This window comes from Tyto alba, unplaced genomic scaffold (genome assembly GCF_018691265.1).
Source record: "Tyto alba isolate M040663 unplaced genomic scaffold, T.alba_DEE_v4.0 Super-Scaffold_2, whole genome shotgun sequence".
Classification (NCBI taxonomy): Eukaryota; Metazoa; Chordata; class Aves; order Strigiformes; family Tytonidae; genus Tyto; species Tyto alba.
In genome coordinates, this window is record NW_024881282.1 from 26464932 (window position 1) to 26478817 (window position 13886).

Consider the following 13886-nt stretch of genomic DNA (forward strand, 5'->3'; position numbering starts at 1 on the left):
TTTTTTTTCTTCCCCTAACGAGTCTGCCTTTTGCTCGTGATCATAAAAGGGGGATTTTTCCCCTCCCAGTCCTATCTCGAACCCCAAGCCTGGCTCTCTGTCCCTTCTCATTGCCGGAGGGGAAGGGAGAGAGAGCTGCTGCATGGTGGTTGGCTGCCAATCAGGCCTAAACCACGACAATGGCACAGACTAATGAAGTGCAGGAGAACTGGATTCCAAGCCGTAACCTACAAGGAACTACATACAATGTTTGTGTCTTTGGGAGAGCAAGTTAAACTGATCTGCCAAGTTAAACAACATACCCTGAGCTTTGAAAAGCCTCATTACCCCGTCTAGAGCTGTCTGCCATTAGTGTGACACCTGTATGTAAAGAGATAAAACTGTTGCCATTAGCTGTGATTTTCACCCAGGCACCTCTGCTTCCAACCAGAGTTAGTTCAAATTACTGTTTACGTTTGACACCAGTCAGGCAGCAACAGCAGAAGCTTAATAACATAGATTTGTTTATTAATTTATTTTTTTATTTGCTTGCTACTGTGTCTGCATCACACTTATAAGAATGCCTCTGCAGCATCTTCCACTACTGGAAATGTATTGAGACTAAATTATACATCTCATTTTTACCAGCGGAGATGCGATATCATAGCAATCAGGGAAGCTGAGAACTGTACCACCTAGTCAGATATTTATATGGAGAACCCATTAAACAAAGTATTTAAGCAATGAAATATCTTGCTTATTGTTAATAATATCCTGAATATGAGGAAGCTCATCACTCAAGTTCTCTGGAGTCTGTGGTTACACTGCATAATTACATAATAATCAACCACACAGTCAATGCCTATCCAGTAAACATTTTAATTTCATTCTGTCATAAAGGAATACAGTGATGCTATACTGATTTATTGAAAAGAAAAATCACAACTCACTAACCTCTTAAATCATGAGACTTTTTTTTTTTTTTAAATAAGTTATTTCAAGAAATAAGAAATGTTTGCTTACCAGCATTTGATTTTTTAAACTCATATTTTCCAGCAACAGTACGCGTAAATAATTAAAATGCCATTGTTACCTCAAAACAATGATTCATCTGAAATCAGTGGAATTACATGAGTAACCACGTAAGGGAAGAATACTCTCAAGTCCCAAGAGTTAGGATATCAAATTTCTTGGTCCATCAATTAAAGGCACTTACACTACAACCAGTACATCTGAAATCCCAACTGCATTCTGTGCTGCAGGAAGAAGTTTGGCCGGATTCAAACCTTCAGCTCTAATCCTATCTTCCTCTGACATTTAGCTCCAGTCACCCACTGACCCCAACTGCCAGCAATTCAGTTTCCCACTTTTATCTTCAGATTTGTCTGCTATTTAGAATATGATGCACAGAGGCTTCAGAGGAGACAGAATTTACCTTCTAATGGTTAGCAACATTACAAAAGATCATACCGTCATGAAATCAGGGAAAAAACAGACATCACTACACTCCCATCTCTAATTTAAATAAATCTACCTCTGATTCAGTCTTCTATGCCTAAAATGAGAATAATAACACATACTGTGCTTTGAAGGATTAAATACTCCTAAGTGTGCTGAAATATTCATATAGAAGATACTGTGTAAAGGCATGTAACTGTTCATTGCTGCAAATGTAAATAAATCCATTTCACAGCACAGCATAATAGTAGTGAGAAAGGCCCATGTGAGATAAATCCTGGAATTTCAAAACACTCATCCATCCAAAACCACCAAAACCAACCAAACAAAAAAATTCCAGTGTGGTTTGGGAAAACTAGCAGTGTAAAAGTTCTATTCAGGTCCAAAGAAATAACATAACACTTTTGAAACCCAAACCTATTTTTCTGTTGTTGCAAAGAAACTTGAGTCATCAAACTTAATCATCAGGGTGCCCTTATTTTCAGAAAGGCAGGAGGAAAATGAAATGCCAAGTAATTTAAGGAATAAGAGTACAGAACTATAACCATTTTGCACAGAAAACATTACAGCTGGACACACAATTAGAATGGTCAAATGTGTTTTAGAGCCTAATTATCATACTACTGAATTTCAAATCCTGAGGTCATTCCTGGCAAGCTGAAACAGAGACTTAAGTAGGACATAGTCTGCTCCTCTCCTCAGGTCATTACTGTACCAAGATGTACCCATAAATATATCTTCTTGGCCTTCAAAAAAAAGTCTCTTTTAAGTCCTCATTGAGGACTACCCATGAGGAAAGTGTCCACATCTCCTGCTGTGAATAAATGCTGTTCTACCATATTTGTGCAATGTTTCCAGTTATTTTGAGGTGCTACAGGGACTGGACTTGAGTGCATTAACTAACATTTGATTCAGAGACAGCAGTAGTAAATGTCTGATGCATGAATCCAAGAACTGGATATTCTTCACTACTGCAGATGTCCCTTGTCTGTTATGCCAATAGGACCGTTATGGTGATTTTTTTTCCTCCTCCTCCACAATGACAAATGCCAGCACAATCAAAATTTGGAAATTTTCCATGTGAAAAATAGGAACAGAAGAGTGTTAACCTAATCAGCTGTGCTATGTTTTCAACTGTGACTGTGAGGAAAAAACTGGCCAGGCAGAGCACCCTGCTTATGAAAGAATGATACCAGGTGCATCATGATAACATTAAAAATATCTGTAATATATCTGATACTAAGAGAAAAAATGAGGTTTCCATATTGAATATGCTGGACAATACTGTAGGTCTTCTTTCTCTGCATTTTAGAATGACATCATTGATCTTTTTGTATGAGTTTAATTACAGCCTCACTTTCATGCTGCCAGTAAAAAGGAGCTCTTGAAGTGGCAAAAAGTTTTATTAGATACTGCAAAGAGCGAGGTATGCTCTTAAAAATAATAAAGAGCAGTCAGTCAATCACATTTGCTCTGACAAGAGCTTTTAAGATGTAACCCAGAGGCTTGAAGCTTCATTACCAAAACATTTTTCCTGTTGCCCCTTAAAAAAATTCTCCTGAAGTTCATTGACTAAAATGTAAGTAAAGAAACTGCAAAAATAATTGTGTGCTTAAGAATAAAAATACAAAGTAGTTCTACTTTCACTGAAGAAATGAGTTTAAAGACAGGCACTATTTTGGACCCTAAAAATACATGGATCAGTGCCACTGGAGAATAGACAGAGATTTTTATGGAACCCGACTGAGGACTCAAATTTCAAATAGCAACATACTAATATCAGGAAAAACAGTACATATATAGTGTTTAAAAGAATCAATTCCTCCACAAAATAGGCTCTGAAGAATCCTTAATAAAAAGTGTTCAATTTTTCTCATTTTTACCCATTACTGGTGCCTAAAGGAGCTGGAAATGGTGCTGCGCTTCTAGACCATGCAGACAGAAAATGATGGTCAACACAGGACCTGTGGCAAGCCAGCTTTTTAAAAAGTTCAATTTGGAGGTGTTTTGTCTTCTCTGCTAGAGTAAGAAAGCTCATGGAGTATAAAATAACTTACACTGTAAAGGGACTCTATGGTATCATGTAAGAAATCAGACTGGCTAGTAAACTATGCTGTCGTCTTTTTAAAAGCAAATGAAAGTATGTTCAGCTGCACCAACATCAGGCTGCTTCAGAGTCTCTCTGCTGCCTGTACTGAATGGGGATGTTCTTGGGTGGAATTTTATTTGAGATTTACTGTTTTGGGTGGTGAGATAATACTTCAGGTTACATCAATCTGCCCTTTTCTTCTTGGTTGAGAGGTCAAAAATGTTAGAAGCTTGCTTGTTTACAGTGGCTGCTGTGCAGTCAAAGGGTTCAAGGATCTACCTAGCATAGAAAGACATTAAATGTTGTCTAAGGCTTCCAACTCCTTGACACCCAGAATCATGGATGAGAACCAGAATGAAAAGGGTCAGAGATCACCAGCACAATGATGGCAACTAGAAGAACAATTCCATTAGGCAGAGGAACACTTACATTAAGGCTGCCAAAAAGACATGCCAAACTAGGTTTGGTATTATAATAAAGCACAAATACATTCATTTTCAATTTAGAAACTTTCAGCTAAATTAAAAATTTTAAAAAGTCATTTGACGTTCTTGGCATTAATATTAAATCAGTGCTTTAGCTTTGGAAGCTGCTTCACTCCTATAGTCTTTTTAATCGATCCTTTTTGAGGATTAACCGTCTTCGGGTTTCCTGGAACACTGTATCTCCCTCTGAAATAAGATGGGTGAAGTTAGTCATCAAGTGTCACATTCCCTGTAAGCTTTAACTGCTAGAAATTTGCATGCATTTTATATTAGCATAACTGATTACTATTGTGAATTAATAAACCTGAGAGAGGAAAAAATCAAGTATATTTCTGGGTTTGCAGGCTAGCAGAGCATCTAATTATTCTGCACACAAACTCAATCCTCCTCTCATCATTCCTGACTATTTCCTGTTACCTAAATAATGGCATTTGAAGAACATGAACAGAATACTAAACACTTGCACAAAGGGAAATGATGACTGGCCAAGGAGACATTTTTATCGGTTGCATCATCTCCATTAGGAAATGGAGAAACACTTCATGTAGTTACAGATCTCTGCATGTATTCCACTCCGGAGACCCACACTCTTGAGCCCATGACCTTACAGAGGAAATGCTGCCAGCAGACTTCTGAAGTGGTACTCATCATGGATACGTACACCATCTACAGGAAACGTATCAGAGCTGCTTTCATCCTGATTTTCTAAGAGAAATCAGTGGGAATGTAACCAAGCCTCTGGCAGGGGAATGGTGATTCCACAAACTGGAAGGGTCATTCTCATGATCAAGAAGCACGCATCTCTACTCTTAGGCAGCGAACATTTGTTTCTCTCCCTGTTCATTACTACAGTGGACAGAACAGTACTTTACATACTCTAACGACAACATGAAGGGTTTCAATGTTTTTCTCAAGTAATAGACATTCTGAAGGAAAATATATCACAACATTGCATAATTCATTACGGTAGCCAGAGAAATACTTTGTTATGCAGTAGAAGCTGTGATGACGTTCCGTGCAAGTTTCAAATTTCTGGGCAAGCAGCCAACAGGCGTTGTCCCTAGGGCTAGCTAGTCTTCTTGAGACTCACACTTCCTGTGTTCCAGCTCTTACAAGCAGTCATGGTCTTGAAGGAAGAGCTGCCCCCATACAGATATGGAGCAACTTCTACTCAGAGTTTGGAAGATCAGAACCCAAGGCCTCAATTTGCTCAATGATCAATTGATTATTCAAAATCAAATCAACCGATTATTCAAAATCAGTTGATCAACCTGCAGATCACCATAGAGCTGGAACAAGCAGACAGTGTATGTCTGTGGAATTCTGCAGGCAGCAAAACCTCTTTCCACTCAAAACTAGCTGAACCTATGGACTTAGAAGCCAGGTAGCTGTAGTCAGTGCAGTGTTGCAACTGAGCTAGTAACTCCTGCTACATCCTTCAGGATAACAGTAGGGGCTCAGAATGACATTACATTGGCTGCTCAGATTGCATCAGACATGAGTCATCAAGATATCTACGTTTTTCCTAATTGTCAGCTAGCTTATCTTCTTCTTGTCCTGTGAAATACCATAAAAAGGACCTCTACTGAACTTGGCTTCTGTGTTTGAGTGGCCAGGAAACTGAATGAATCAACAATTAATGTTCACAATTACTATTCAAAAATGTTTCACTGATGCTTTTTATGTACAGGTTAAGTTTTCCATACCGATACCTATAGTTTAAACAAACATTAAGCATAGTTTCTTGGTATGGTTTGAAATCCAATGAAGGCAGGTGTTTTCTGAAAGGCCAGAAGAAGTGAGATAAGAACTCTGGACAGAAAATTTTCAATTATTCTCAAGAACACGTTTATTTTCAATCATGTAGGTCTTCTCTTATTTGAATGAAATTATTTCTCATTAACGTCAGCTTGAATGAACAACCTTCAGGCTGTAAATCAAAACATAATTAAAAAGGAATAATATATACCAATGGCTGTGTTAACCTTGTGATGATCAAGGAGTACTTACTTACATTCTAGTATTTCCTTAAAATACAAACTATGCCAAATCCCCCATCCTCATCTCCATGTTGCCAACTAAGACCAAAGTTTGACCTGAAAGTTCTAAGACACTGGTTATAAAAGCCAATGCTTTGCAAACTGGGTCCATTGCTACTAAGGACAATTTAAAAGATGAACAATTCCCTTCATGTGCATAAAGCACTTTGAAAAGTTAAAAAACCCCAAACCTCTGAGGGAAAATGGGTTGAAAGGGGATATTTTGTTACAATATGCATCTTCTGAGACCAGCAATTACAGGACACTTTTTTTTTTTTTTACACTTTATTTTCTTTTGTTTGATATAAAGAAAATTACAGAAACACACTGTCATATAATTTCAGGGTAAAGCAACGGTCTACTAAAACAAATTACCAAAAAAACCCAACATAATCACAGATTGGTGCTAACCCTCGGCAAATCTCAATATCTGGCTGATGATATTTAATCTCCCAGCAGAGACAGCGAATTCTCCTAGTTCTAGCTTCTTGACCTTCTCCACATGAGCGATGTTAAACATCACTGGGGCCAGAAGCAACACACTGGATTTATATGGGCCACCTCAGACCCATACACTGCTTTTTCTGTACTGAAAAATTTCAGTTATAGACTTTAATTCATATTGTACTATATTAATTCATATTCTACTAATATCCACTCCTGGAGCACGAAGATCCACTGTTCTGATTTATAAAATCCTGAGGTTCTGTGCTTACACAGAATGAAAGGATAAAGCTGGTAAGCAAATATGTCTACACAATTTCATGCTTACAATTTACTCATTACATTTTCAAATGTTCCCAATAAGTATTGAGTATGTTTATTTTAATAATGTAGGTAAGTGGGTTCATGGAAGAGTATCTACTGTGAGATACTAAATACACAGAAAGCACACTGGCGCAGGAAGTCTCCAAATATAAAGTATTTGGGAGAGTTCCAAAAGCAAATATTGTATCTGCCTGCACACTTCATATTATATCAGCCCACACAATTTTGTAGGCATCTACTTATAGCCACTGGAGGTAGGATACTGGGTCAAACAGACTTTTGATGTCATTCCCTATATTCTTCATTCTTTATACTCTTATCGTTTTCAGTTCAGTTAAAAAATAAATCTCCTCCAATTTCAAGCTTTCTCACAAGCTTTAATTTTATTTCTATTTAGCTCAGAGCAGGTGGGGTCTTTTCAAATTTAAATTTCTAGACCATAAAAATAAACAGAAATCTGTTACACGATGAAGGCTTTATATATTGTTATCAAAAATCACTCACAATATCATCCACAAAAAGCTTTACAATTTCTATTGGCTGAAAAGGACCAAGCAAGGTTTTTATTTAATTGAATTACTCTTAGTGGACTAAAGGGTATACTTGTTGCTCCCAACTCCAAAGTAATATAGAAAAAAATTATTAATTTCAAACACAGGTTGAAAGGGAAGAACATCAGAGGTATTGGAAGATTCCAAAAAGGCCACTTAAATACATGTATTTTCAATATTGCAACATACTTAGTACTAAATAAAACTGCTTGAAAAAGCAGTATCAAAAATGACGTTGAGATTAATACTTTGTCAGTAGGATTACGCTCAGTGATATTTACCATGAACAGAAAGTTGCAATATTCAAAACATAATACTTATCAAACAATAATAAACCAGAAAACAGAGAGAATATAACAGAAATTTACCTCAGTATCTGGTTTTCTCCCTTGCCTGTTAGAGCGTCTGTTTTTTGCCTTTCAACAATTTTCACTGTAGCTGAGGTCTGCAACAGCCAAATTTTTACAAAGCAGGTTAAATCCTAACCACAATCACAGTTAAGGAAGTAAAATACTTCCAAACTAATTTTGACCTGCTAGGGTCTTAGTGATATAAAATACTTCAAGTACAGATTATACTGATACCTTGTGGATTTGGGTAATTGAACACATGCCCAAATCCCTTGCTGTGCAAAACTACCATTATTTATTAAGATGGACGATCAGAGAACACGTAATTTCAATCAGCGTATTTTTGGTCATACTGCCTATAACTCCACATTTGCAATGAAGCAGCATTATATTTCTAACATACTTCCCTGAATGAGAAACAAATCAAACTAGAGTCACTTAGTTGTACTTTTGAATGATTAAACCATTAATTAAGAACAGGAAGTACTTTAAAAAAAATTAACACAGTATGGACATCTCTGCATACTCTGAAAGTCTGTATTACTGGATACACAGAAAAAAACCCAGTCGCTACCCTTGGTATTGCATTTAACAGAATCTGAGCAGGATTAAATTAGCGGTTTTCCTATTACTTAGCTCACAGGGCTTCCTTCTCACTCAGCACTTGCTGGATCATCCAGCTGCCTTTACTAGAGCTACCTCTCAGAGGGACAGCTATACCATGGACAGAAAACCAGGTAACGCAGGAAGTTTAGGACTGGTCTGGCTACTGTGCACACTTGGGTGTTTAGTGTAAGTAAATGGAATTTTCTCAGCCCCTTTAAGCAGATCCATCAGGAACACGTAATAAATATGTGATAATCATGATATATGAATTATCAGCTACACCAGACCAGTGAAGGCTTTCTGAAAGCCTAGAGCTACATTTTGGGGCTACCTAAGTAACCATCCAGGTTTGGATTATTACACTGTATTACGTAACAGCATTACATTTTACAGCATGTGTGAAAACATCTTGCATTTGTGAGAAAAAAATCTGGCACTAAAAAGAATCATGTATCTCTGCTTATAAGACAATGGGTTCTACTGTGCTTCCACGTATACAATGCACTTGGCAAGGTCTCCTGGCCCAGTCATAGCCAAGACAGCTATAACTAAAGCAGAGTCCTTTCAGAGAGCAAGCGTAAAAATGGAATAGGATCTGCATAGATTTATGTTTTTGAAGGCAAGAAATATTTTGCACTCAAGGAACTACGGTACAAAAGATGATGGCTAGTATAATTTATCATCTTTCTGAGCAGATGTGATTCTGTGACACAAGGCAAGACCTATGCTACAGTTGCCTTCACTGTTTTTTCAATACATATGACTACAGAGTGCCAATATGATTATTATCCATAGCACTGTTTTTGCCAGTACAGTTTACTCCAGGCCTATCCCAACTAAAATGAGCCATTGTTGCACAAGCAGCTTTCCAGCTGTAGCTACTTATAACTGTGGGCTTTTTCTTCAAAGAAGTCCCAATCACAAGTCAGACTCTACTATGCTAGTAAACGTCTGTGGTAAAAATCTGGCCTGAAAGAATGGCCCTTTTAAAGATCTGCTATCGTTATTCTTTTTCTGCTTTTCAAACAGAATTCTGAATACCACCAGAAAGTGCTTTGAGATTTGTGGAGTCCAAATCCCAAACCAACATTTTTTCAGACTGAAAACAAAACAAAAATGCAAACAAGATTACACCATAAACCATTGGTGCCTCTAGCATGAGTTCTCAAGTTTGTGGAATCTTTAATTTTAAAATTGACTATATCCTTATGGATCCAGCCAGGACAAACAACAAAAAGCACTCAGAAGGTACATATGCTTTGTAAAAAAGCAGAAAAGCACTTGATAATAAAAAATGGTAAATAAAAGAAATGGCTGCTCAGAAGCATTTCTCTTCTGCTTCTGCCGCAGGCTTCAGGAGGCATCCAAAACAAAGCAGAATAAACCCCCAAAACATCTGGAATTTTTTAACACCTACCAGTAAAAACCTCCATTCTATGATTATTTTTTTTTACTGTGAACTACAGAAAAGCACAAACATAATGAGGAAAAAAAGGCCTAAAAAGACATTATATCCATTCTCTGTAACTAAGAGAGTGTCACTGGAATACATTGTCACAGGATAACAATATCCTGTAGTATATTTATTTTAGAAAGTATGGAAAATGTTAGCCTATGGGTAAATCTTTGTAACTCAACTGCTGCCAACATTACTTTGCAGTCTCTAGAACTGTGAAATTTTAATATAGCTGAAAGAATCTGGACTGAATATAAGTTTACTTCTGCCACTATTGTTAAAATGTTCTGTTAAAAGGGATTTTAAAATAATACCAAAGTAACAATCAAATCAAAGTCACAGCAGAACAGGACCTGAAGGAACCAGATAAACAACTGATTCTTTTGCAATCAACAGTCAACTGTGATTAGGTTGACTGCCATGTTTGGGTTTAGCGACATAAAAGGTAGATGCCCAGTCTAAACTACTCACCTAGGCTCTGCTTATTAGCTCAGGGACAGATAGGTCCCTGGGAAATTGATTTCATCTTGATCTAAAATAGGTGTGATGACTTGCACCTTATCCATGCTTCTCTCTCCATAGGTGATAGAGGATCCCTCTACAACTACTTTCAATTGGCTGTTTAACATGCAGAGAACTAAAGAGAGGGAGATTAATCTGAATATGCTTATTTTGCTCTCATATGACTCTGAGACCATGGGGGGCAAGTAACTGATTACTGAAAACATAATGTACTAACTACCTTGAGTGTTGGTGGTAAAATCCTAGTCCCTAATGCCCCATTTAAGCAACATCCCAATGCATATACCTCCCTTCAAATAATGTTTTATGCATATTTAAATGCTTTTCTAGGCAGCTGAACATAAGCACGCCTCTTGCTAGCATGTTCAGTAATAAAATCATCTTTTATTTCCTACCCTCTTCCTCCAGCAGTACCCAGTTTCACTGTTAACGCAAAGTTATTAACAGTTATGGGCATTTCCTGGGCTTTTTCTTGGTTTCATGCTGGAAAGTTAGTTTAAGCAATTCTTTCAGAATTCCCAAAGCAGCAATGAACCACATAAAATAATCAGCTGCCCACTGTGCAAACACATGGAAACACTGCTAATTACAGCCTTTCACCCCAGTTAGCTACAACAGGGATTCAGTGACAGCCATTCTTGAGTATCACACTCAGCTATTACTTTTACATTATTCAGGAAGTAAGAGATTTTACACAATAAGAAGTAGTAGAAATCTTTACAGGTTCCTCCAGTTTGTAGTATCAGCTTTTATGTATTACATAATTTACAATAATAAAACTTAACTTCTGATTTCACAGAAAAAAAGGTATCTTATCCCGTATCTTATAAATTCAATTGAAATATGTGCTGTATTGTCATTCTGAGCTGGCTGGCTAGTTTGTCATTAAAAGGAAAAAGGGGAAATATGAAAAAGAGGAAATGCTCCTTAAGGTGGGTTTCACTACTGCTAATAATTTGGTTCTGTTCTTTTCAACAGTCTTGTGACTAATGTCAGCAAGTATCAGAAAACTGCTTCAGCTTTCTCAACTGAGGGCACTTTGACTATCCTTGTGAACAATGAAACTTCAACTGATACAAAAGCAAAAGAAGTATTTAAAAGTTAAAAAACTTGCAGCAGTGTTTCCATTTCTAGCTCTTAAAATTTTTAAAAAGCAGCTTTTGTAATGGATTTGGTAGATGAATTAAATGATAAAAGACTTTGACCTAAAGGCGCGAACAAATGCTGTTGCTATAGTAAGAAAGCATAATGATTTCTAAAAGTTACTGAATTGCACATTTTTCTTACCTGTAAGATCTCTGAGAGGTACATGCGCCGCTCATCATTAGCTTTGTGGTAAGCCTACAGTTAAAAAAAGGGGTATAGGCTAACATTAAGCAAAATATTTCAAAAGTTCAATCATATGCAAAAAGACAAATATACAGCAGAGCTTTTTTCCAGTGACATATTTTGTGGAACTATTGTATTGTGTGCTCCACACACGTCTATTCGTCAGACAACATAATGGTTTTTATAGATTAGAGGCATACAGTGATCACAAACCTTTGCTTCTTGTTCCAGTCTAAGCTCATAGTCTTTTAGTTGATTCTGGAGACTTTTCTTCTCTTCTTCGAGCTGTTTAAGAACCTCCTTTAAGGAACCCTGTGGTTATAGTAAGTAACACAGTGTTTGACAAGTATTTCCATTCCATATAAAGATATAATCACCATAATCCCTATTCTTCAAGTATTATGATGTTTGTCATTCTATTTGCTTCTTGTGCACTTTTTGTTTACATAGTTCTGGCTGGCACTCTGCAGAGACAAAAGCAATTAACTATATGCTACAATTACCAGTTATGCACTACACATTATCACTGTGTTAAAATGATACAGCTATGGTTTTCCACACAGGTGCTCCTTGATAGATTAGCAAAGTGACCTTGTGGTGACCAGCCAGAACTGCTCCTTACTTCTAACCAAAGTTCACTCCGATGGCTACTTTTTGGTAAGAAGAAGATTTCAGATCTCACCTGCACATCCATTTTCAAATCACTTGCCAAGAAAGCTGCTGGACTGGCTAAAGAAGCACATGGGATGTCAAAGATAACCTGTAACAACTTGGAGAGAAAGCAGTAGTTGGTGGGGAGACTATCTGTTTTAGGTATGTAGCCATTTACCTTGTCTACAATTGCGATGAGCTGGAGTAACAGTGGTACAGGCCGTTTTTGGTTACTGGCACTAGCCAGTTCTTTGTTTGCTGTGTAGTGGAAGTAGAACATGCACCCAAGCAGGTCCTTCTCCGTTTCTAACACAGGAAACTGCTTCCTGTAATCCCTTTCATAAATTGATCCACTCCATCCAGTAGAGACATTCTTATTGAGAGGTTCTAATAGTAGATGGCTTTTTAAAATTCCTTGCCTCAGATTATTCAAGGTCAGTTTATATCTGTTTGTTCTTGTATTGAAAGCATTTTTAAGATCACTGTTCTTCCTCCCTGGCGTTTTCCCCCAGCATGTATAGACAGAAGACAGGAATATCTTTTTTCAACATTAATTTTACTAGAATAAATAAGCTGAACTTTTAAAAATGGCCTTTTACACAGCAGGCTGGCCTTTCATCTATTCATCATAGTAACCCCTTTGGACACCAGCCTGGAGCTCAACTTTCTTATAGTCGGAGAACAGAACTGTACCAGAGCATGCACTACTCCAGAAGCCATCTCACTGCCTTGAACAATGTCAATAATACTTCTTTATATGTATAGAGAAATTTAAGATTGCATTTTCCTTTTTCATAGCTGCACAGTGATGGCTCACAGTCAAGGGATCAGCTAGAACACTGAGATTCTCCCCTGCATCTGTGTCCACGTGATCAGCTCTCAATTCGTAACAGAATTTGTTTATTGTTTTCTAAATCATTTGGTCTACACTATTAAATTTGATTCCCATTTTTAATATTTTAGTCTTCAGTGTCATTCTTTTTCTAAACAATATCCAGATCCCAATTATATTACATAATTGGTATCAGAAAAAGATATCATAATCTGTTTCTACTTTGTGTACCAAAGTCATGTATTAAATGTTAAGATTAGCCCTAAACCTGGTTCTGAAAGAACTCTCCTTGCACTCTCCCAGCAGCCTCTTTCACTAGTCACTGCTATTATGTTCCATTTGCCAGCACTACTTCTTTAACAAATCAACTAATTTTCATTTTCTCCAGATTAATCAGTTGGTTCCCATGTGACACGGTATCTTTATCAGAGGTCAGAGTGAACAAGATTATTATATTTATTGTGACAACAAATCTATTGTCTCATCACAGACTGTCAACAGATTTGTCCACTGTGAGCCACTTTTAATAAATCTGTATTTCAGTCTGGATTCACAATAATTATTCCTCTCCTTCTCTATCTTAAAACTAAAGGAAAAGATGTGATTTTCTCCAACATGCACAATGCCGTCATCCACAGCTTTATTACAACCTCTTGCTATCAGATCAGTGATGTAGCAAGCCAGTTCTTTCAGAATCCTAAGGTACAGATTACCCATATCCCTCAATTTAAGCATATCCCGCTCCCTGAGTTTTCCTTAGGATTTGGTTAC

The 13886-nt window shown here is 37.1% G+C and overlaps 1 protein-coding gene across 3 annotated transcripts in view; it reads right to left on the reverse strand.

Moving 5' to 3' along the window:
• Window positions 1-838: 838 nt before the first annotated feature.
• Window positions 839-13886, reverse strand: part of LOC104362216 (coiled-coil domain-containing protein 169-like) — a 33493-nt gene continuing 20445 nt past the window's right edge. Inside the window, exons 5-8 of one of the 3 annotated variants that reach the window (XM_042793202.1) lie at window positions 11846-11944; window positions 11591-11644; window positions 7738-7814; window positions 839-4197 (exon numbers count right to left, since the gene is read on the reverse strand). In XM_042793202.1, coding sequence (XP_042649136.1) covers window positions 4095-4197; window positions 7738-7814; window positions 11591-11644; window positions 11846-11944 — 333 coding nt within the window. In that variant the 3' untranslated portion in view covers window positions 839-4094. Of the gene's footprint in view, window positions 4198-5880; window positions 5942-7737; window positions 7815-11590; window positions 11645-11845; window positions 11945-13886 lie in introns of those variants that run through there. The other 2 variants (XM_042793203.1, XM_042793204.1) reach the window with 2 other exon arrangements.